At 39.0% G+C, this 24,709-nt stretch overlaps 1 protein-coding gene and 1 pseudogene across 3 annotated transcripts; one reads left to right on the forward strand and one right to left on the reverse strand.

The window, feature by feature from the left end:
- adgrf3b (adhesion G protein-coupled receptor F3b) lies at window positions 1-24,087 on the forward strand. 3 transcript variants are annotated; one of them, XM_047338148.1, is made up of 18 exons: window positions 1-97; window positions 5,701-5,761; window positions 6,076-6,088; window positions 7,641-7,778; window positions 9,074-9,226; window positions 9,427-9,488; window positions 9,588-9,649; window positions 9,791-9,915; window positions 11,195-11,425; window positions 13,662-13,895; window positions 14,063-14,191; window positions 14,339-14,529; window positions 15,132-15,311; window positions 17,157-18,464; window positions 19,612-19,653; window positions 19,831-19,857; window positions 19,943-20,013; window positions 21,918-24,087. In XM_047338148.1, exons 2-17 carry the CDS (start codon window positions 5,708-5,710, stop codon window positions 20,003-20,005), a joined length of 3,012 nt encoding a protein of 1,003 aa, XP_047194104.1. In that variant the 5' UTR covers window positions 1-97; window positions 5,701-5,707; the 3' UTR covers window positions 20,006-20,013; window positions 21,918-24,087. The 3 variants fall into 3 exon arrangements, with proteins under 3 accessions (XP_047194104.1, XP_047194106.1, XP_047194105.1); XM_047338150.1 differs by having other exon boundaries at window positions 9,074-9,115; XM_047338149.1 differs by lacking the exon at window positions 1-97 and adding an exon at window positions 333-747.
- LOC124851208 overlaps window positions 22,579-24,709 on the reverse strand; it is an 8,517-nt pseudogene continuing 6,386 nt past the window's right edge.

A 24,709-nucleotide genomic window follows, 5' to 3' on the forward strand; every position in this document is an offset into this window, starting at 1 on the left:
CTCCAATATTGGTGTGCACCTGTTTGCCATGAAGCACAGTTGGATTTTTGTTTGCTAATTTCAGCAAAGATGTGTTAATCTTCTGTGTAAAGCCAAGGTAAGAGCTTTTCATCTCTGTGTTTTGCGATCTGAACAGAACCTATTAATTATTTGAACCAGAGAGAATTAAGATACTAATGCAACACCATGAAATCATGTCAGGCAGGATTTTAAAAAGTTTTTTAACAACCATATCCTTAATTCCTGTCATCCCCATTTTTGTTACCTCCGCTAAAGAGGTTATGTTTACCTGTCCTGTTTGTTTGTAAGCAATTTTACACAAAATACATGATTTCCATGAGAAAAGGGTGTGGTATGGGTCAAGGAAGAAGCCAATAAAGTTTGGTGCAGATTTGAATCAGGGGGGAGATTCAGGCTTTTTTCTTTCTTTAACATTGCAAGAGGGTGTTTTTCAACTTTTTATACTCTTTTCCCAGGGAATAATTAATTGATCTCGATGGGGGGAAAAAATCAGGCGCATTTATGGAACTGAGTGTGTGCAATTTGGTGGAACTTGACTGAATTTAAGGGGACTGTCGGGCCATGGCGGGTCTACGGGTCATTCTAGTTTCTGCATGTAAAGCCCTCACCCTTGTGGTCAAGTCAAAACCGAAATCCTTTTCCTTAGAAAGCGAAAAATTTAGCATACTAGTTTTGTTCCAGCAACCAAACAACAGAGAACTAAGCAGTTTCAGTGATCAGATTGAGGTAACCTTTATTGGAGAAGAGACTTAGTGACCGTCTTTGCAGATTTAGAGTAAGTAATTTAGTGATTCATTTTAATTGGAGAGCTGGTTCTGAAGAAAGTTTTTCTAGGGCTGTGAAAATCTTTTGGTCCTGGAAATTGAAAACTGAGGTAATGTGTAATTAAATGAAATACAGTAAATTGAGTAAATAAGAGCTTAGACGTAACTTATAACTTCTTAAAACTTGACTTCTGTGACGTATGTAAAGCTAATGATGTTATCTTGTAATTCAAAAATAACAGTGTATAAAGAAAGCATCAACACCTCTAGCAGTGTCAACAATAAGGGTCAAGCTTTACATATGATTTGAATATCATATAAATGACGTATTATTATAATTTAATTCAAATTAAATTAAAATAATAATATAGTAAAAATGTAATAATATTATGTTACATATAATTATCATTATTATTATTAAGTGTGATATTTTCCCATAATTTTAAGGGACATTGGATGACCCTGTATGTATTTGTGTAAATACAAGCAGCCAAGTGCATATTCATTCACCAGACAAGGTTGAACGCTCGTCTGTGGTTCCTCCTCCGCTGTCTCGCTTGGGTGGAACGTTAACAGGTGAGCCTGCAGATTTGTTGTCATTGAAAAGTAAGGCAGTTGCATGGTGCTGACTTCACTGATAGGACGAGTCTGATCGGTCGAGCTGACTGTGATCGCCCTCTGCTGGATCACTTCAGACAGTCTGATGAGCTTCTAGACCAGGGGTATTCAACTAAAATTTAAAGAGGTCCAGTTAGAGAAAATTTCTTGAAGCCAAGGTCCGGAAGATCATAATGTCTAACTATTTAGTGTGATATATATTTAAGTAGCCTAGTAGTTGTATCAACATCTGCATGTACTAAATACCTGACTGTCAAATCAAATGAATTCAGTACGATTCAAAAACGTTGACAATATTTATTGTCACGTAACATAGAACTGAACATATATGTATGATTGCAGATATGTATAATGTTCTCTCATTAACTAAATAAAAGTAGGGCTGCATTTCAAAATAAGAGAAAATAAATAAAATGTGAAAATTGTGCATGTTCAAATAAAGGGCTTAACTTCAGAAAAATAAAATAAAGGGAGCAAAAGCTTGAATTTCCCTTTTTCTGTTTCACATCTTGACTCAAAAGTCTCAACCAATTTTACAGATAATAAATCTCAACACATCTTAACAATTGAACAGTTTTAGAATCACTTTCTTCCCCTCTTATATCCCACTCCCCCACTTTGTTCGTCTGTTTCTCTCCCTTTCTCCGTCTCACTCCTGTTTCTCTCCCTTTCTCCGTCTCACTCCTGTTTCTCTCCCTTTCTCCGTCTCACTCCTGTTTCTCCCCTTTCTCCGTCTCACTCCTGTTTCTCCACTTTCTCCGTCTCACTCCTGTTTCTCTCCCTTTCTCCGTCTCACTCCTGTTTCTCTCCCTTTCTCCGTCTCACTCCTGTTTCTCCACTTTCTCCGTCTCACTCCTGTTTCTCTCCCTTTCTCCGTCTCACTCCTCTGTTTCTCTCCCTTTCTCCGTCTCACTCCTGTTTCTCTCCCTTTCTCCGTCTCACTCCTCTGTTTCTCTCCCTTTCTCCGTCTCACTTCTGTTTCTCTCCCTTTCTCCAGCTCACTCCTCTGTTTCTCTCCCTTTCTCCGTCTCACTCCTGTTTCTCTCCCTTTCTCCGTCTCACTCCTGTTTCTCTCCCTTTCTCCAGCTCACTCCTCTGTTTCTCTCCCGTCTCACTCCTGTTTCTCTCCCTTTCTCCGTCTCACTCCTGTTTCTCTCCCTTTCTCCGTCTCACTCCTCTGTTTCTCTCCCTTTCTCCGTCTCACTCCTGTTTCTCTCCCTTTCTCCGTCTCACTCCTTGTTTCTCTCCTTTCTCCGTCTCACTCCTCTGTATCTCTCCCTTTGTTTTCTCTACCTGTATCTCTATCTTTCTTTTTCTTTCTACCGTCTTTTCGTGTGTAACTTGCCTCTAACTCTCTCATCTGTCTGCACTGTAGAGTCGCAATGTTTACCGCCTGGAATGCACAGACTTGATTGGCTGAGTGGTATCACGTGGGATGGCTTAACTCGCATGCAATTGGTCTGTGCGTTTCCTCATCCGCTAAACCACTACCGTAAAGACTACAAAAGCTGCGCCGGTTACAAATAGAAGCGCCCCGTCAGGTTTTAAATCATAACCTTCTGTTTTGGCTGTAGGTCCGGGTCCGTACGGGACGGCTTCTGGGTCCGGACCCGGACCGCGGTCCGCCTGTTAGTGACCTCTGTTCTAGACTATATTTTGCATTCGTACAGGTTTGTTTTTTACCCCAACGTTTGATTCAATGTTTGAATTTCAAATAGTAGCAAAAAGTAACAGACCTATGACTCATGTTGCAGTCACTTGAATGGAAAAGTTGTCCATTGTTCAGTAACCACAACCTAACAGTGGCTAAAATAACTCCATGAAAATGAGGTGGGCATGGACTGCACCACATCAGCAGGCCCTGAACCATATGTGGGCAGGAGTGAACAGTAAGCAGTGAAAACCACCAGCTCCTTGTTTGTGTTCATAGCTCAAATGCAAAGCAATACAAATAATAACCCTGATTACAGCATATGAGCTCCCCGTAGTTTGTAAGGAAACACAGAAAGCTGCTTATAAGAGCATAAAAAAAACCAAATATCAAATCAAATATAGATCGGAGGGTGTTGAGAAAGTAAACAACAAATCTATACAACTTCAGTATTTGACAACAAGCCTTTGTATTAAGTATTTATTGTATTGCAATGTTTGTCATTACAATTTTTAAGCCATATTTGATTTGAAAGTCCATGAGCATAGATACTACAATGTACTCTTGGTTGGCCCTTTATCGATAACCTGACCTTGGGTATTGCTTGTAGAGAAGAGAGTATGTGTTCTTTTGTCTTTTCTATGCTCTATTCTCACAATGGTGTACAGATGTAATGTGTGAGGATGGTCAAAAATTCCTCATTATCCAAGTGTCCACAAGCCCAAACATTCATATTCGCCTCGAAACATCTACATTAAACAAACATTTACACCATGTTTTTAGCCTAATTGTCAACTACTGGAAGTGGCGATGCTGGTGGACGTAGCCATACGAAAGCGCACCACACTTGTGCCCTAGAGCAGCGGTTCCCAAACTTTTTAGGGCCACGCACCCCCTTCTACATCCCGACCGGTTTCACGCACCCCCAATTCCCCACACCTTTAAAAAAAAAAAGCGCAACAGAGCCTATTTATAGCCGCATTAAATGCATCATCTTTAATCATGAACACATGATCAGAACACACGTAACAAAATAATCAAGAGATCGCAACAATGCGCTCTCACATTCGAATGAAACTAGTACACTGCAACAAAGTTTCAATAAATTTCAACAAAGTTACACAAGCCGCCACTTTTAAAGAGCAAAGAGGATGGCGAGGACACACGCACAGGCTCAGAGGCAGATTTTTCCATCATGAGAGAACATGGGGAAAAATGCTGTCATAACAGCGGTTACGGAAATTAGAACACCATTAATCTGATCAAATTACAATAAAGTTACACACGATCCACCACGTAAAGAGCAAAGAGTGGCACATGCATAGGCTCAGAAACAGATATGGATAAAAAAGATGATCCATTAGAGGATTTTCAAGTGCAGCGCAGGTGGCTCAGCCTGCAGCAAGAGAGAGAGAGAGGGAGAGGGAGGGGGAGAGAGCACTATTACATTTTTCCTCTCGCGCACCCCCTAGAGGCAGCTCGCGCACCCACCACACTTATCCCTGCCCTAGAGTGTGTGCGGTTTTCCGGATGTGTAAGTGCATATGTTAACGCGGCTCCGAGGAGGATATCAGAGGACATTTAGGCTAATAACATGGTGTTAATGACGCTGTTGACTTGACCACCTCCACTCAGAAGGCGGCACAGGTTCTAGTCCAGGCTCTTGTCATCTCAAACCTAGACTATTGTAACTCCCTCCTGGCTGGTCTGCCTGCTAGTGCCATCCGACCTCTGCAGCTCATCCAGAATGCACCAGCTCAACTGGTCTTCAACCAACCTAAGTTCACTCACACCACTCCTCACACACTAGTTCTTGCATACCGTGCTGCGAATGGATCGGGCCCAGCCTACATCCAGAACATGGTGAAACCTTACACCCCAGCCCGTCCACTCCGCTCTGCATCTGCCAATCGGCTTGTTGCTCCCTCACTGCGAGGGACACCCAGCCACTCAACAAAATGGAACAAGCTCCCCATTGACATCATGACAGCAGAAAGACTACACATCTTCTGACTACACCTTGTTAAAGAAGATGATGTCTAATAACAATCGTCAACTCTGGTGTTTATATTGAAAAAATATATATTAAGTTTAGCGGACTTGGTCTTATGCTACTTCAGTCCATCCTCCTTAAGGGTGGAGACGTTCATTCTGAGATGTTTGTTTGCACATCAGTTGTAAAGAGTGGTTATCTAAGTTACCATAATCTTTAGTTCCAACCAGTCCGACCTCTGAATCTGTCATCAACAATGTGTTTCTGCTAACAAACCTGCTGCTCATTGAATGTTTTTTTCTCCATTTTGAGTAAAAAGTTTCTGAAATATTATTATATGTCTGGCACGAACAATCATGTCAGCTGCCACATAGTAGGCTAATTAAATAATTGGATTTAGCAGGTGTACATGTGTTTCCTGTGAAACACATGTACACATGTTCACCTCTTTTGCTGGGCAACAGCAACAAGGGCAGCACAAGCTGGTGACACGATCGCAGAAAGTCTCTATACACCAGAACATCTGATTTTGGCTTTTGTGCTCTACACAACATGACATGTAGATGCAGCCCCTGAATCCAGATACATCTTATGTGTTTGTGTATTTGTGAGGCAGTTCATTGTCATTCTCATCTGACATGTTTTCCCCCCAGAGTAACAATGTTTTCCAGAGTGTGTCTGATTCTGATCGGAGCTGCGTACATCTACTATCAGGTAAATATGCTTCTCAGTCTGGGTTATATACTTTAAGACAGAAATATAACCAAGTGAATGTTTTGAATATACCCACTGTAATTCTGTCTTTATACTCTTATTACATTTTTGTTCAATCAGTTAAATCTTGCATGTATAATAACATTAATTGACTAAATATTAAAAAGACCAAATAGAACTTTGTATTTACTGTAGAGCCTCTGTAGCCATTTTTCCTCTGCAGGTATATAAACATGTATATATTTTAATTTGACATAAGACTGAATCATGATAGAAAGTATAAATCTGTTGTTTACCTGTTCTTGTCATTGCAGGTCAATGCAGCAGGTGAGTCGTTTGGCAACATTGTCATACATTCAATACGATTTTTCAGAAACCTCCGTAAATTGGACAAGAATTAAAGGGCTGAGTTCACCATTATATAAATAGGCCAAATTGTGTAGAATTTTAGATACATTACAATAGAACTGTTAGCGGATTCCTCATGGGGCAGAGAAAACTCAGTGGCAGATCCTTGGGCGGGGCCAAGGGGGCATTAGCCCCAGCTGATATCTGATTGGTCCATGAAGTGCCCCTGTCCCGGCAGTAATTTTTTTATATAAACGAATCACTTAAAAATTATATTACAATAAATGTGACAATTTGCAGCATTTCCCACAGAACTAATTCAGTCTAAGGCAGTAACAGGTATAAAAGTGCATGTGCATGAAGGTCACCCTCATGCACAAAATTTTTTAAAGCCGTTTTCAAACATTTGGTTACAGAGTTTACCACTAGTCTGCCTTTCATACATGCAAAACACAGCGGTGAAAGGTATCTATTGACAGTAAATAATCCTAGTGATGTTTTCACTCGTGTGTTTCATCTAAATTGTACCAATTGTTGTTTTCTCTTCTTTAGAATAGGCCCTTTATATTTAAATACTGAATATTTACATCAGGGGTGGGTCTTTTTGGAGGCCGCCATGTTTTTTAAAGTCGTCAAAAGTGGACAAACTAAACACCTTTTCAGTTTTTATGACAACTGAAGGCTACCCCATGTTCTCTTTCATGCTTGGAAGGGGCGAGTGAGATGATGGGTATTCAGCTGCAACATGCAACTTCTCCACTAGATGTCACTAAATTCTACACACTGAAACCTTAAAGCTAACTACAAAGGAGGGAGGTCCACACAGCAACCATTTAAATAAACAATGATTTATTGAAATCAAATCAAAATTAAGCAAAGCATAGTAGGTTTGATCAGTAATCAGCAGTAAGGGGTGGGTGTTGGGTGATGTGTAACTGCCGGTGTGAGTTAAAGGTTCAGTGTGTAGAATAGAGTCACATCTAGTGGTGAAGTTGCATGTTGCAGCTGAACACCCCTCACCTCACCCTCCCCTTCCAAACATAAAAGAGAACCTGTGGTAGCATTCAGTTGTCATAAAAACTCAAAAAGTGTTTAGTTTGTCCAGTTTGAGCTACTGTAAAAAACGTGGTGGCATCCGTAGAGAGGACCCGTTACTGATGTAAATATAAAGTATTTTAAATATAAAGGGCCCATTCTAGAGTAAAGAAAACAATAATCATACGGTTTACATGATCACACACAAGTGACAACATCACTAGGATATTTTCATATTTTGTTTCTGCCAATAAATCCCTTTTAGCTGAATCTTACACACTGAACCTTTAACATAAACGATCTGTAACCATAGCTAAACTAAAAACAAACAAAACAGAACCAAACCCAAAAAGCTCTTATCAGGAGGGAGAGAGAGAGCGAGCCATCTTGATACTATAGGGCTACACTCTCTTATGTATCAGATTATTTAAATGTATTATTTAAACTGTGTTGCTATAAATGCAAAAAGATAACACACAAAAGTATTGTTTTGTAGAGGTCTACATTGGTGAGCTGGAAGTGGAAAATAACATCACGATGGAGTCCCAGACTATCTTGTCACTTTTGAAAATGTCAGTCCAGGTGAATGGAGGTTCCGACAACGTGACGATCACAGAAATCGAACTGGTTTCAGGTATGTTGCAGGAGCACTTTCTTCTTTCTGTGGTTATTTCATACTGTGAGAGGGGAAATAGAGGGAGTTGGGAAGCAGGATGCACTGCTAAGATGAAAATTGTATTTGATTTATTTCACATGCATACAAACTGGTGGCTGTTTCATGAAATATATTTGAATTATTAAGACTTTTTTATGTATAGCATCACTAAACCTAACACTGGCAAATCAACAGGTCTCCCTCATCTGGTTAACACTCAGCTCAGTGTTGACCAACCTACTATGAGTTAATGCATGTGAAAAAAGGCAGGGCTTAGAGCAAATGGCCAATTCTAAACCAACAACAGATCCTGATAAGCATATTTTATTAGATGAATTTAATTTCTCCTGGGAAATCATTCATTTTTGTGACAGTAAAATAAATAAATATAGTAAAATTTGATTAAAAAAGTGTTACAGTAATGAAATATACATTTATAAATAAATTAAATTAAATTACGACATTAAACACTTTATTTTTGACAAACCAGTAATAGCTAGCACATTCCTAAAATTCCTGTCTCCTCAAAATTACAATTATTTGCAATTTATCTAACTGCATGAACCTTTCAGTGGAAATGTAATGTCACCTGAATTTGTTTTTAATTAACATAGTTCTTAGGTATTGGCATGTCACTAAAATGTTACAGATACAGAATGCATTAATATAATGTTTTTGCAGGATAGCCGCTACAACACTGTACAACCATTTATACAATTTAGACACACACAGCACTTGGTTAGGTTTAGAGAAATATTGTCCTCTTGGTTAAATACAGAAAAAGTTAAGTCATCTGATGATATTTACCTTAACCAGAGAGTTATTGTTGCCTAAATCTAATCACAGATGGGACTTATGATGCAAACCCCAGTCTCTGAATACAATCTATGGGAAATAAAATCTTTGCCATCACAGTATAATTAATTGTTCAATTAATTAGCTTCAACCGTTTATTTAGACAAAGGATGCTTATTCTTTAAAAAGGCTGTTTTTATATAAAATTATTATATTTTTAAAAATAATTCAGAATCGTAATGCCACTCAATCGACATAATGAGGATAAAATCTGCATACCTATTTTCTTCATCAGCTAACTATCATTTATTAAATCCAATCACACCTACAGTCACAGTAACTTGGGATTTTTCATTCAGATTCAACCTTGATTAACGAATATTTTGGTCATTGCATTTAATGTTATAAAAAAAAAAATTAAGATTTCAAACTGAGTTTTGAGGGTTTTAGGAATCTGACGATTGTGCTTCACTTTCTAGAATGCTTTCTGATTGGAGACACAACCAGTTGCAATTGCTCTGGTGAGTACAGTTGGAGCAACGAAGTGTGCTACAGTTCGTCATGTTGCACCGAAACAACTTGCACACAAAACGTGTCCCACATCAAACCACTCTGCGTTGCCAAAGTCCAAGGTACCAGTCATGATATGTGACCCTATATTTGTAGTATTTTTACTCGTATTTTCTCTTGATAATTTATAGTATTTTGAAAAGATCTGTGTGGCATAATAGAGCAAAGGTCATTAAAACAACAACAGTGTTTTTATATAGTTTATAATATATATACTGTAGAGAGCAAAACTAAAACTAATGATAATATTTTCAATCTACAGTTTACATCAATGGATCTGTTACGCTGACGTCTGCACCTTGGGATGCTGACAAAACTGCAAAGGTACATTCTGCTCTTGTGACAGACTTATAATACCAGAGGGTGTTTGTCTCTAAAAAACACCGTCAGATATACATGATTTAACACTCTTTCTTTTCAAAGCTGGAGACTGCGTTCAGATCTCGATTGAATGGCTATGAGTCTCTGAACATAACTGGCTACAGGTATTGCACCTTGCTTGGAAAATATTTTTTGATAGCCTTTTGAGGCTAATTAACACAAAACAACTTCCATGTCCTTACCCAAATGTACACTTTACTATGTCATTAACCGATACATTTATTTATTCTTTCCAAATCCTAAAGGGAAAGCAACAAAATTGCTGACTTTGAGGCAGCCGTCAGCATCAAACTAAAGACCTCTGTACTTCAAAAATTGCTGACTGATCTGGATGCCAATCTCTCAGCTAAGGTTCTGGTCGACACTGTAGGTCAGTGAAAAAGTGTCATTAATTTAGATCACAATGTTTTAGAAGATGTATTACATGTTCCTTATAGACTACTATCTATATTTTGCACTCTGAGAAAATATTATATATGCATAATGTGGCATTAATGCATCGGGAGTAATCCTACCTTTTTTAATTTATTTCTAAAAACACAGTTATTACTGACAATTTTTTTTGTTCCACTGTAAAGTACGGTGAACAACAATTTTGTGCATAATACATATTGTATAGAATAATGAACCTCCCACAGGATCACCTTGGGTCGCAATATGTGTGTGGTCAGTGCATGACGGCTGCATCGTTGATCTGCTGTATCACATGCACGTCTGTTGTTCACACAAGGACCGTTTCTGATGCGTGCCTTCTGCAGGGCTGCTACATTAGGTGTCCGGTATGGCTATTGTATTTTCCTTGTAATAAAAATAGCTTAGAATAAAGTAACCTTAACCTTAATGTTCTCAACTAAATGCCAGGAATCTATGGTATGAAGCCCAGCATCGGCCGTGCCAAACTAAAAGGCAAGACATTGCACCACCATTGCATTGTCAATTAAAAGATACATTTCATACAAATTTGTTCATGTTTATACCATGGGAGCAACAAAAAAGGTCAAAGTTTCCAATCATTAGCCAGGAGGTGTCAAGGTATGTTGCTGTGGACGAAATTCTGGGACAGATAGATGAATGACGGTTCACACAAACCAGTGGAAATTAGCTGCTTTCAGACATGCACTGATCTGGACAATTTCTTAACATTCTCCAGAGGGGCTGTATGTGAGATCGCAAATGTCCGCATTAGACGCTCCAGACATTCGCTGGAGTTTCTCCTCCCAGAACCCTAAAGAAAACTCAGGATAATGTCTGAATGAGCCTATTTGAGAACACAGCAGGAGATCCTCCTCAGGATTCACCTGAGCGAGTTGATGACGTTTCTAACATGTGACTGACGCAAATATGAAGACAAAGGATACAATTATGTCAGGATGAAAAAGTGGTGTCATACACGTAGAAGATACATAGGAAGAGCTTTTGGTGATGACAGCCGACGTTATTTATACATTATTTCCTGATTCTGTCTGCTGCACCACCCCTGACCTGAACATTGCTTTGAACACGCCTGAGCAGAGAATCTCCTGCTGCGTTGGTCATGTGTGAAAGGCAAACTCTGGAGAAAGTCTGGAGCTCATTATGCAGACGTTCTCTGGAGTGCATGTCTGAAATCCACTGTATTGCTTTGTATCCATGTTGCCTTCTTCAACTAGGAATGGTCAACATCACAGCTCCAGAGGATAGCGTGTGCTATAAGTCCAGCCCAAGTCTGAAATGCAGACTTGAGGAGGCAACAACCAGCACTGGCTGGAAGTTGATCAAGGAACACAAGCATTTGGAGCTCGAGAATGGTAGTATGGTGAATCTAAACCCCAGCTGTTTCGATGGGAAAAACAAGTCCTGTATTGCAGTTACACTCAACAAAGTGACCAGCGCTGGGTCAGGCAAGTACAAACATTTCACACTGACATTTTTTTTTGTAATTGAAGCTCGACTGAATTGATGCTTCATTTTCTTCTTCAGCGATAAAATGCCTGACATGAGTGTTTTCCAGTGAATGTGAAGTTTACGTTCTGAGTGACAATGTGGGTATTGTAATCTGATTGGTGCAATGTCTGTGTGAACAATGGCATTGTACTTTACTGAGAAAAAGACAAGCAATATGTTTGGAAAGCTTCCCTGATATACAATTAGTCCAAAGAGAGTGCTCAGTGCTCAAATTGATACATAAGCGGCTCTCCCTGAGTGTTCTGCATTTTTTTTTCTCTGTTTAAAGGGTATTTTGGTCATTTTTCCTCTTTCTGGTTGAGGCCCAGATGGCATATGGATGTGGGCCAGTTCAGGCAGTGATGCAGCACTTCTGGCCTTTTTGTGGCCGGGACAAAATATGGGCCTTTATTGGCCTTTTTGGCTGTAGGCAGGGTCTAATCTGGATGTGAGCCCAAAGTGAACCATGTGGTAAATGTTTATTAAGGCCACAATACCACAAAACAAATGCAGGCCACCTATGGCACCTTTGGTTGACATGCGGTATTGCGAAGGCTTACTTGTGGCCCAGATCCTGCAAACAGGAGTGCAACGCCCCAAGTGCCATCATTCCTTGCACTATGTGGGCCAGCTGACAATGTTTGATGTGGGTCAACACAATTTTGCTATGTGGGGGTTAATGGCAGAGGATATCACACCTTGTTAAGCCTTATGAGGCCAGTTGGGATTCATGAGTTTGGGCTTTTCAAATAAAATGTGATTGATTGATAGATTCATTTTTTCATTAATTGGAAACCTTACTTCCTCTTTTTCATGTGAATCAATGAGATTGAGCGAAACATAAATGTCTCCTGCTCTTGGAACCAGTCAAGATATTTTTCTCTTACTGCCTTTTTCATGATTCAGCTATGCAAAGAGTCTCCAGAAAACAATGGGCCTCATTTACTAACATGTGCGCAGAAATGTTCGGAATTGTCCGCACAAAATAGGTGCGTGCGCAAACGCGCCGCCGGATTCTTGACACGTGTGCACCAGCCGATTTTGTTCTCACCACCATGCGTATGTTTGTGAATCAGAATCATTCTAAATCGACAGGCGCGTGTCCGCTCTCTGCAATTAGTATACCGCCATGCCTCTATTTCTCCATATAAGGACATCCGTTTGTCATGAAGAGAGCAGGTGTGTGTTTACACCTGGCCTTCATCATTTGTTTGTATGCATGGTCTGAGGAAGTTCTACGTTTTTTCCCAGAGTCAAACAAATTTAGGTAAGAACATATTGATGAATCCCAGATTTGTGCGTCAAACGGGTTGTCTAAAAACAACCCGTAATCCCACACTCGGTAATCTGACACCTTTTCAAAACTAATTTTCAGGAAATAAAATCGCCTTTTATGCTTTACTGTAATTTGTAATGTCCCTTTGTTGTTTGCCATCTTGGAAATATTTACTGCTTTACATCATTGTTCTGTGTGTTGTGATTAGAATCATGTGTCATTGTTATCAAAGGACTACTTGGTCCCGTGTGTTGACAATCTATTTATATGATAATTACACAAGTGACGAAAGAGAAAGAGCTGAACCCTCCTTCTGTCTATGGTAAATGGTCTGTATATAGTATATAGTGCATTTCTAGTCTTATATATATATAGTGCATATAGTGCATTTCTAGTCTTGCACTCAAAGTGCTTCACAGTACGGTTTTGCCATCCACCCTACGTATGTGCAGTCCTTCTATCATACATCAATCCCACATTGCCACACATCTGTCATCTGTCAAGGCATTTTGTTCAGTATTTTGCCCAAGGGCACTTCTTGTTGGGATCAAACTGCCAACCATCTGGTTGAAACTTTGTGTTAAAGATCCCGTATTTTACACCTTTTTACTAAGAGTAGCCCTAAAGATGTCTCTGGAGTTTGGGTTAGGGTTAACACCCCAGATGCTGCATTCAATCATGTCTGAATAGGGGGTTTCTGTGTATGTGTGCCCGTCAGGTATACATGTGTATATTATGACGTGTCATCAGCGAAACACTGAAGTGCTGGCACTTACTTGTGCAAAAAGTCATTCAAATTTTGGTTTGAGCAAAAGCATGTCAGACAAGCTGGTGACTGAAGTCATCTTTTAGACCAAAGAGTCTAATTCATTCTGTTTTCAGCTGTAGAAGGTAATTTACCGACATGTTTTCCACAGGCACATATCAGTGTCGATTCACTTTTGGGTCAGTCACACACACAGCCAAGGCACAGCTGAATGTGTCACTCCTGCCTGAAGTGATCACCATGACAATCGATCCACCTGTAGCAGACTGTTCAGTGAAGACTAACGTTGAAGTGACTGTGACTGCCAAGATCCAAAATACCACGGAGAGCTACAACGTTTCGTGGGAACTCAATGGATCGGTGCTAAGTGGAGGATCCAACCCAGGTAAGACAAACCTACAATATATTTCCTTCTGTGAGCTGCAGCTCCAAAATACATGATGATATTAACACAGATTTAAATTCACTTACATGCACTTAAATGCATGCAAAATCCAGAACCACAAATGGAGCCTTGAAACTAGCATCTGTTTTTCGTTGCATGTCCTGAAGATACCCTGGTCTATTCTGTCAAGTCTAACTTCTTATGCGAGAAAATGACTGAAGCAAAATGGAAAGTCATTTTTCAAAACCAAAAAGGACAGACGAAAAATGAAAGCGTGGATATCCTAGTAATTTCTGGTACGATTATTAAACCTTTATTGGATTTCACCTGATCGAATTTCTAACTGTCTTCAGTGTAATTTATTTATAAGGTTAACTTATTATGTGTAAGTGTTTTATATTTCTTTTCTTTAACCACCTAATGATGTGCTGCATTTTTTCTAGAGAATGGAAAATATTGCCCTGAAACTGATGGGATTTGGCCAAAAACCCCAAATGGAGGTACAGTGATTAATCAGACGTGTGAAAACGGCAAGACTGGTTACAAGTCTCGTACTTGTAATGATGACACCTGGCAGCCAGTGTTCTCGTTCTGCATCAGCCACAAGTTGCAGAAAGTTCTAACTGCAGCAGAGGTAAATGTCGCATTATAGCTTGTGTAGCACTCCCTGGACTCAGAAAAGTAAGATCCTGACGTTTTGTCAAAAGGAATTATTTACATAGTAATATTTTAACCTTATTTATACATTTTTTTACATTTTTTAGCAGTTATTGTGACTTTTGTGCACTAACAGCCCTGGATGAAATGACCAAAGTCATTCTCTAACATGGTCTAATGAAGTTATACATGCCAAGCACCAATCACTGCTCAGAATGCACACAAGAGGACCTATCAGTTCCCACTTTTTTTTTATCAGGTCACCTCCTTTATATACATTTATATACATTCCTGTATTTTGAGTGTATTGGTAGCACCTTGTATTGCAACTTTGCATGGAAGGCTATTTATATCTAAAAACTAGACGGAAAGCAGATTCTTCCATCAGCCACCAATCTAAACGTCTAGCTCAAAAATGTTAATTACAAAAAAAAAACTCTCATAACCACTCACAGAAATGATGGAATATTATAATTCCAAGGTCACAGCTGTTCAGACTCCATTTTCATTAGGTTAAGGTGATGTTATTTGGGTTCTTTTGTAGACTGTTACTTTGAGATGTTTGTTTTTTGTTTCTAGGTCTTCAAGACGGGCATAGGGGCTACACCGGAAGCAGCCATAGGGATCTTTGAAGGACTTAAGAACACCACTAAATCTGATTCCAGGGACGACATTGCTGAAATCAAGGCTTCTATCAGCGTAATAAATATAATGGCCACTGCATCAAGAACCATCATCTTGAAGGAAGAAGTCTTTGATGTAAGTCCCTGGTGGTTATTACTACTTTTACTGTAATTGATGTAGAGTATAGAGCTGCATAACATTCTCAACACAAAGAACTGGGTCTATGTTTTTTCCAAAACTTTCAATCACATTGTTTTGCCTTCCTCAGCAGATAGAGTTGCTCAGTTGTCATGGTGATAGTTGTTTTAAATCTCAGTACAAAATTCATGTGTTAACAAATGGGGATGGCACAGTGGTGAAAGAAGGTTCCCGGGTTCCAATCCCAGCATGGCTGAGGCCAACCCTGCATGAGTTTTCTCCAGGTATTCTGGTTAGGTTTGGAGACTCTTAATTGTCAATAGGTGTGGTTGTCTTCAGTGTGTGAAATACCCAATACCCAGCGCTCCAGTGTTATGCATATGTTATGCACCTCCCCGGATTACCCCCCACCCCAAAAAAACATAAATAAATAACATACATATTTATTTAGTTATAGATCCATTCAATTCAATTCCATTTCATATGTATTGTGCTAAATCATAATAAACATTATCTCAAGGCACTTTACATAGAAGGTCGAGACCTTAATAATTATAGAGAAACCCAACAGTTCCCACAATGAGGAAGCACTTTGGTGACTGTAGAGAGAAAAAAAAACTCCCTCAATGATATCAGATGCCGCTGATGCAAAATGAAAGTAGCAGAAACCCTGCTTAACTAATACTAGACATAACTTTTAAAAGATATTTTTATGACAAGTAGAAGTAACAAATATTTTTTGTTACAGAGACCCTCCCAGAATTTTGCTGTTGAGGCTTTCAGGGGGTCTCAAGTATCAATCAAGGGGTCTCTCTCTCTCTCTCTGTATTCTGGAACTGTGATGGAATGGTGACTTGTCCAGGATGTGCCCCACCTCTCACCCAGCTGGAATTGGCTCCAGTGCCCCTCACAACCCTCAAATATAATAAGCATTATAGATGGATGAATGGTTGGATAACAAGTGGTCATATGGGGTTCAAGCATTCAAGTTCAATTGTAAATCGTTCGAAGATGCTACAGATGCCTGTGTTCATGTGAAGGCTGAGAAAAACAATGTTTTGAGTTTTACTTTGCACCTTTGATGGCCGAGGTCCACATTATTTAAGCCATTTAATGAAACATTACTGACTGCTTCTATGGAAAGCCAAGAGACCACTTTGGGAACGATTCACACGGCACAATATCTTAAATTAGATACTTAAGTTGTAGTTAGTTGTCAAGAATCTCCTAAACGCAGAATAATACCTTAGAGGGATAGTTCACGGAAAAATGAAAATTCACACATTATCTACTCACCACTATTCTGATGGAGGGGTGAGTTAAATGTTTGAGTTCACAAAAACTAAAACTGAAAGGGGTAAACAGCATTTCAGCTGAATCCAATGCAATTTAAGTCAATTGTGCCTGCTTCTTTAGACGTAATAAAACAGAAAAAACATAACATGCCTCCATACTGCTCGTGTGGTGTCATCTAAGTGTCCCCGACATTCATATTCGACTCGAAACAGTCATATGTCGTAGACCATCTTTGAACAGAGACAGAGGTTAAGCCAAGCCCGGTCTATTTACACAACCATCTGTTATTGCATGACCAAATTTCCACACTAATAGGTGTGGTGGTGTCCATTGCATGTAAACCATCTCCATGACAAGTCCACAAAATGTGATGAAAGCATTGAAAAAAATGTCTGCCAAAAAAGTTTTTTTCAAAATATGCTCAAAGATTGTGTTTGAAATGGCTAACAAACTCACGGTCTTCCAAAACTGTACATAATGTTTATGTATTCATCGTCTGTTTGAAACCTGCCTGTTCACTGATTTTCTTTAATGATTCTTTTTCAGGATTTTCTTTATGCAGCGAGCAATTTATTGAAGAACAACTGGACAGAGGTCAACTCATCTATACGCCAGGACATGTCATCACAATACCTTGAGGGTGTGGAGGATCTGGTGAAGAATATCCAAGTGAACAACACTTTGAATATCTCCCATCAAAACTTGGACCTCAAAGTCTTCTCAAGAAGTGATTGTAATATCTCTGTGTTTAATGCCACTGTTAAACTAAACAAGAACGCCGGACAGTTCAAAACTGTTGGTGTGCGAAATCTGTTGGATAAATTTGATAACAGATTTGAACCAACATCAACAGCTCTGCATAACCTTATAATAATAGCCACACTAGAGAATAGCAGTTTTCCTACCGAGATTACAATGGACTTCCCCATCAAGCAACTGAACCACACTCAACCACACTGTGTCTTCTGGGTCAACAATAAAACGGACTGGTCAGAAACAGGTTGCAAAGTTCAACCTAGTGATGCTAATCACACACGCTGCAAGTGCACCCATCTGACTTCATTCGCTGTCCTCATGTCCAAAACCGATACATCTGACGTCAACCTAGATACCATTACCTATGTTGGCCTGGCAGTGTCCATCTGCTCTCTGCTGATCCTCCTCATCATTGAGGCTCTCGTGTGGTCTGTTGTGGTCAAGACTAATCTCTCATATTTCCGTCACACAGCACTGGTGAACATCGCCGTGTTCCTCTTGCTCGCTGACTGCAGTTTTTTGGCATCTATCTCACCTGAGAAGCTCAGTCCTCTCTGGTGCTTAATTTTGACCATATGCAAACACGTATTTTATTTGGCCACGTTCAGCTGGATGCTGTGCATGAGCGTCATGCTCATCCACCGGCTCATCTTTGTCTTCAGCCCGCTAAGGAAAAGAGTCTTCATGTTCCTATCCAGCATCGTAGGCTACGCTTGCCCAGTTCTCATTGTGGCATTCAGCTATGTGTATTGCAAATACAACAAGAAGCGCTACTATGAAGAAAAAACATGCTGGCTAGTTTTTGAGGGAAGCTTGGAGGGCTCAATCTATGCTTTCCTCCTCCCTGTGGGAACTGTTATTTTCACAAATCTTTTTTCCATGGCGGTCGTCATTTTTACTCTGTTGAAGTCCTCTGCCCCTGATAGCAGCAAGTCGGATGAGAAGGAGACAGCTAAGAGCATCATCAAAGTGGTGGTCTTTCTAACACCAGTTTTCGGAGTAACATGGGGTATTGGCTTCCTTCTGCTAATATTTGATCAGGACAACGATGCGTACGCTTTTCTTACCTACAGTTTCACCATCCTCAATTCCTTCCAGGTAATTTGAACAGAGCATACACACCAAACATAATGTTGATATTAGCAGTGCTTTGATCCTCCTTTTCTTACTTAATGTCTGTTCTACAACTCTTTTATCCGATGCTCAATCTGGCATCAGTGCTCTCTTTTCCCAAAATTTTACCGGTATTTATTCCAGACCATGGAACACAGTGGACCATTTTTATGAAAGGTAACCAGGGATTGACTTTTGTGGCTCCAGATGGAGTCTAAGAGTCTGATTTGAGTCAGTTGGGTCCGAAAATGGAGTTGGAGTTGTAGCATTAGAAAGAAGTGAAGATTCCAGATGCCTGTAAACTGCCCCTAATTTCTGCTTGAGGCAATTTTGGTTTAAGAATAAATATAAAACATGACAAGAATTTCTGGCAAACTTAATAACAGTTTGAGATGCACTATGGTTACAATGCAGGTAAGAAAAGACAGGACATATTGGATCACTGCATCCTTGGTTGGTACCTCTCTGCAAACACTGCAAAGTTTGAATAGCTTACTGTTAATATAAAGACTGTGTGAAGGTGCTGTTTAGTTACCATACATATATAACAGAGAGGTATGCTGAGGCTACATTCACACTATTGTGTTTTAGTTTTACAACCTGATGTCCACACTACACCAGAGTTTTTGAGCCCAGAAAACAGTAACTTTGGGAAACGTTGCTCTCCCGAAATAAAACAATCAGGTTTGACCTCAGGTGGTGAATACAACGTGGATGACGAATTACAAACACTGCTAACCTTTAGTGTCAGAAACAGTGTCACCTTGTTGAAAGTCCAAGCCAAGAAATCACTGCTCCTACTTTTTACCATTGCTGCTCCTTGTTCTTAGTATTTTCTAAAACTGACAGCTGCAGGGTAATCTACTTCCTGTTTACACCAGTGCACAGTTCATGTGTATGGTCATGTGAGTTTGGAATAAACTTAAAAGAGATTCTTATGATTTTCAAATGCCATTTTCAAATGTTTAGCAGTAGTTTTTTTTATTATTATTTGTTCCACCATTGCATAAGGCACATTTACAAACGTCAAACAACCTCCTGCTGTAATTTGTATTGCCCTTTGAGAAGAAATGCATTACTTATTATGAAATGTGAAAAGTACAGTAACTTTGACATATTTCTGTTCCTACAGGGCTTTTTCGTTATGCTAACAGGGGTTTTTGCAGAGCCAAAGGTATTTTTGTCATTTTACTTTTGCTGTTCATGCTCCATCTGTTTCAATATGTTCATTGTCTTATTATAATATGCAAAGACTACAACACTGCCTGTGGGTCCGACACAAAATGCATTATAGGACCCAATAATCCTTCCAGTTATTAAAATGATTTGTTATTTGTTTTATTATTTACAGGTGCGTCAAGAACTGTTAAAGCGAATGGTAGGTTTGCTAAGATGGCCTTTTCATAATTACACCACAACATGACAGACATGTGCATCATTTCTCTGTTTACTTCTACCTTCAGGATAAAGGAAAATATGACACCATGAAGAATTCAACCTCAGCCTCAAACACAAAAGAAAGATGAAGGCAGAGGTCAGTCTTATGTTGTCATTAATTGTCTCCTTATGTGTTGATGCATTCGCTTCATCTTCAGAGATGCAAACATTAAATTTCAGGCATATAGATCCACTTAGGCTTCTGAGCGGATTGCTGTCAGCATGTTGATATGCTAACAATCGCAATGACTATGCTGGTCCGTGGGTATAGTTTTTTACAATGTTTACAATCTTAGTTTCTGGTGTTAGCATTTAGTTGCAAAATTGTTTATGTCTGTAGTTTTCCAGGTATTTGATCATGAAGCACTGAAGCATTTGTGACCTGATAATGGCAACAGATCGAAAGTTTAAGGAATCAAAAAAGCATTCAAATTAGGGGAGGGCGATATATCGATACATCGAATGCAAGGTGTGTTCACGTGAAGCAGCCAGTCAGTGACTTTGCTGAAGAACAGTTGAACCAAACAGTGAAAACACAGAGTTTCCTCTATGATCCACAGCTGCTTAATGATCAGAAGCCACTACATTTATATTTGACTCGAAACAAGGTCATTTACACCGTGTTTTAAGCCTAAATGTCCGCAGATATCTTCCGACGAGGTGCATTTAGGGACTTATTTGTACAGGGATATAGAAGCGATTTCACAATATCGAGATATATATTTTGTATTGATATTTGTTTTAGGTTATAATCATTAGGTTATAAGTCTGTACCAAATTTGATGGTAATCCATACAATCGAGGTGGGATTTGGGAGGGAGCCCTACTGTATTCCCACTTCCAAATTTTATTTTAATATGTTCAATGTTACTTTATATAGAAACATATGGGACTCCAAATATGTCTATCCTAAAGGGTTGTTATGGCCACCAGTTTTAATTATTTCAACTTTGTGTGTCATTGCTGATGGGTCTAAACACTTCAATACCCTTGATGTCGTTTGTGAATTCATGACACTTCATTGTTGCAGGTAGGAACAAAGTACTGAACCATGGCTGTTGAATTTAGGCAGGATAGACCAACAATTTGCAACTGAATTTACTTAAACTTTAGATTTTATTTTCAGTTTTTCTGCCATTGTCCTCAAGCACAACAGTTGCTGCAGTGCACGTTGGGAGTTGCACTTATCTTCTCCCCAAATAGTTTCTTCCTAGTTGTGGCAGAGACTTTAAACTCTAATAAAGACAGAACTTACACTCTTGGCTTTGTGGTGAATCTAACGCAACTTAAACAAGCAAAGTGACAATGCTAGTGTGGTGGTTGACCATGCCACGGGGCTCTCCCACACACAGCCAGAGACAAAGGTGTCGCTTTTCAGCATATTTATTTATTAACAGGAACACAATGCAAACATAACCTCACCAAACTCAACTTAAGATGCCACGAATTCCACCACCATCCGAATTAGCGCAGTCTCCGTCTGCAGGTCCGTGTCTCTTGCTGCGTGGAGCCCCATGCTGGGTGCCACTGTGGCAGGGGAAAGTGCTCTCCCAACCCCCTCAACTCCACAGCTAAAACTAGCTGTCAGCAGCAAAACTATCAAACTATCAGCAGCAGTTAACGCTGTTTATCCCCAAAAAAATGGGAGCTTTATTTGTAATAGCTTGAAGGTACATTTCTCTTTGCTTTTTTGTCAAGTCAGCCTCGTTAACACTTGTTCACAGGGGATTTTAATATTGTATTAATGAGACCAGCAGTTTTGTGTATTCCATCTGGCTTCTGTTTTATGCTGTTGTGATGAGAATGTTGTGATGTTTGCCACACACAATGCAGAGACAAATGGTGCTCTAATGACCATAGAAACCAACCGCCCATCAGGCTTTGCTAAGTTACGTGAACTGAGTCTGTCAGTGTAAATAGCAATAAATCAGTTTTGTGCCACTTTTCAGCAAAAATATTTCAGTACATCATTTGAGAATAAATGTAATTTCTGTGTTTCAGGTGGTGCCGAGAGAAACAGCAACTCACATGTACATGAAGAGAACATGACTTAGAGTTTAATTTGTGGTATATTATAGTTCCTAGATACGTATAAAGGTGTAGATGTTTCCCCTAAAAACAGGTTTAATTATTAAGTAAGGTGTATGATATAATCTGGTGTTTTTACATGTCGTATACACATAGAAAAAAAATTGCTAAGACAATTTTATTCAAAAGGAAAGTCTGTAGATTGAAATTATGTGACATGAATAACATAGCCTGTATGCTATGTTTGCATAACCACTATATGTATCTCAAAACTAGTAAGACATAGGAATAAAGACAAGGAAAAGAAAGGGTTTTGTTTACACTAGGTGTGATTTAAATAGTTATTTCCAGTCTTGCGTTATTCACAACAGAAATAATGGAGCAGAAAACACCTGATTACTTTTATCATACAAATAAACCACACTCAGGACATAGAAGTGCTGATGCAGGGTCTATATTTGGAACGCCTTTATATCTGTCTAAATAAAAAAAATCATTTTTATTTTAAATATGGGGACGTATCAAAGAAAGGCCCAAGATAAATTTGCATATTTCCCCACAATATTGACTTTACATTTAGTGTGATTTCACTGCTGAATGATTCAGTGGACGAGTTCGTCCTCCACAGAGTGTTTCACTGAACTCTCCTGATGACGGTGACGATGGCTATTGTCAGAACTACCGTCCCGGCTGCACCACCAATCAGAGCTCCCAGAATGCCGCTGTGTGTGTTCACTTCCTCACATCTTTTTCCGGTGTAGTAGGTGGCCTGGGTTGTTGCACACCTGAAAAGCAGCAGTCACATACATCTGTTAAAAACATTAAAAAAATATGTACAACAAAAATTGCTAAGGACTGCAGGTTTCACATGAATGCACGTCCCAAGCTTGTATTTGCTTTAGTCCACATGCACTAAGCTGTGTCACCAGGCTAGCAAGAGTAGGTTGATTGATTTTTATTATTGAGTTTTATGGGACAGTTCGACAATTAAAAACATGCTCACTTGATTTATTTTATAGGTTAGATCATGTCAAGAATAATCGAGATCTCACCGCTGAAATATGACCTAAGAGCATAAAGTAACATGTAGAATTATTTCTCTGGTTTGCTTATATAACCTCTATAATGTTTAAAGTAACATGTGTTTAACACAGTAACGTATCATGTTAGAGATGAAAAAGTTGGAAATGTAATCAGAATCTTTTATAGTTTTTGGGTTGATGTTGGATATCTTTCAATAACGTTTAAAATACTTTGTTTTCCCTTTTCGTAAGTGTTTCTTTTCTTAAGAGTAAAGGTTTTAAGTTGAACATTCTTTGACTGTGTTGAAAGCATTATGCATGTTGAAGAAGTAATGGGTTTGTGTTCAACCATGAAGTGCAGGATGAGAAGCTAGATGGAAGATAATGTTATCTTCACTGCATGTGCAAAGCTGGTGCAGCCACACAGAAATGTGACACGATACTTAATATATATGATAGAAAATGCTAGAAGTTGCTAGATTTATACCATGTAAGTTCATGCCCAAGACTGGCCATTTCTATTGGTAGTGTGTCATTGCATAATGATGAGTTTGTAAGCTTTAGAGTTCAAGAGAATATAAAAAGACGTGAGAAGGGTGTTGGTCGGTTCTTCTACGGCTCCTTTCCACACAACGGGACAAAGACCCCTCCTCAGCCTAGAATCAAAAGAACGGGAAATACGGACACTTCTCTACTTAGAGAAAGTTTCCACAGAAGAAATATTCAACTTGGAAAATATGCACTGAGGAGAATATGAGTTTAGAATTTTTAACAGAATTCAAGTTTCTGGTAGGAAACGAGTGTCGGGTAAAGCGGTGCTGGCATTCATTCCTTCTCACTAAATTTATATTAGTTCTCTGAAAGCTGCAGTATATATATAATCACATTCACTCTTTTTATGAATTTGTATGTTTTACTTCTTGTGTGAATCTTTACTTTTTACTCTCTTATTACACTTTTTATATATTTTTTTCTCATTTTAATAAATTGTTATGAGTTGTTACTTATTACTCTATTATTACTCTTAATTTTTACACTTTTTATTATTTTTACTTATTACTCTTTTCATTAAAAATGTACTTTTGTAAATTACATGTAATAAATAAGAAATTCAGATTTAATTAAGAAGTTGTGGACATTAGATTTATGCTTTCAGAGTAAATTGGGAACTTGTATGTTTTAGAACAACTTACTGATTCTTAAATGTTACTCTAGTCAAATATTACAACAGATTCTTGGGGCTTACAAAGCCACTAAATACTTTCCAAGCACCTACCAAGTGCACTGATCATGAGAGGAGAGCTGCCGTGAACGGGCGTGGCTGGAAATATTATTTTACTCATAGGGCCCCTCAGTATAATACTATTCCAGTGGAAGTATGGTAGACGTTAGGATGAATGCAGTTAGAAGCCAGGCGTGTCTCCTGGCATCAGCTTAAATAAGTAACAGTGAAACTCTAATAGGGTAAATTCCTAGAGGGAAGATTCTGCTGATGTAGGACAATTTCAGCCTGTCAGATCTTTTCTTGGGTGCCGTGGGAAAGAGGTTGTCTATCTACCTAGAAAGGACTAAGGTTATTGACACCTCAGTGCAAAAAACTGGAATACCAGCTTGTTTTGAATGCTTGGAATTTGATCTGGCATCAAAAGCTGTTTCACTTGATTCCAGTCGTAGTTTTAAGATTCTTATCCAACCACCTCCCGGCTCCTGCTCTGCATTAGCATCTCTCTCTTTGTCAAATGT

This window comes from Hippoglossus stenolepis, chromosome 20 (genome assembly GCF_022539355.2).
Source record: "Hippoglossus stenolepis isolate QCI-W04-F060 chromosome 20, HSTE1.2, whole genome shotgun sequence".
Classification (NCBI taxonomy): Eukaryota; Metazoa; Chordata; class Actinopteri; order Pleuronectiformes; family Pleuronectidae; genus Hippoglossus; species Hippoglossus stenolepis.

Bases quoted from the DNA above. Each gene is read 5' to 3' on its own strand.
- adgrf3b (XM_047338148.1), top strand. From the start codon at position 5,708: ATGTTTTCCAGAGTGTGTCTGATTCTGATCGGAGCTGCGTACATCTAC. The intron at 14,192-14,338 runs GTACGATTATTA...CATTTTTTCTAG, and splicing joins GGATATCCTAGTAATTTCTG to AGAATGGAAAATATTGCCCT. The intron at 19,858-19,942 runs GTAGGTTTGCTA...TTCTACCTTCAG, and splicing joins AAGAACTGTTAAAGCGAATG to GATAAAGGAAAATATGACAC.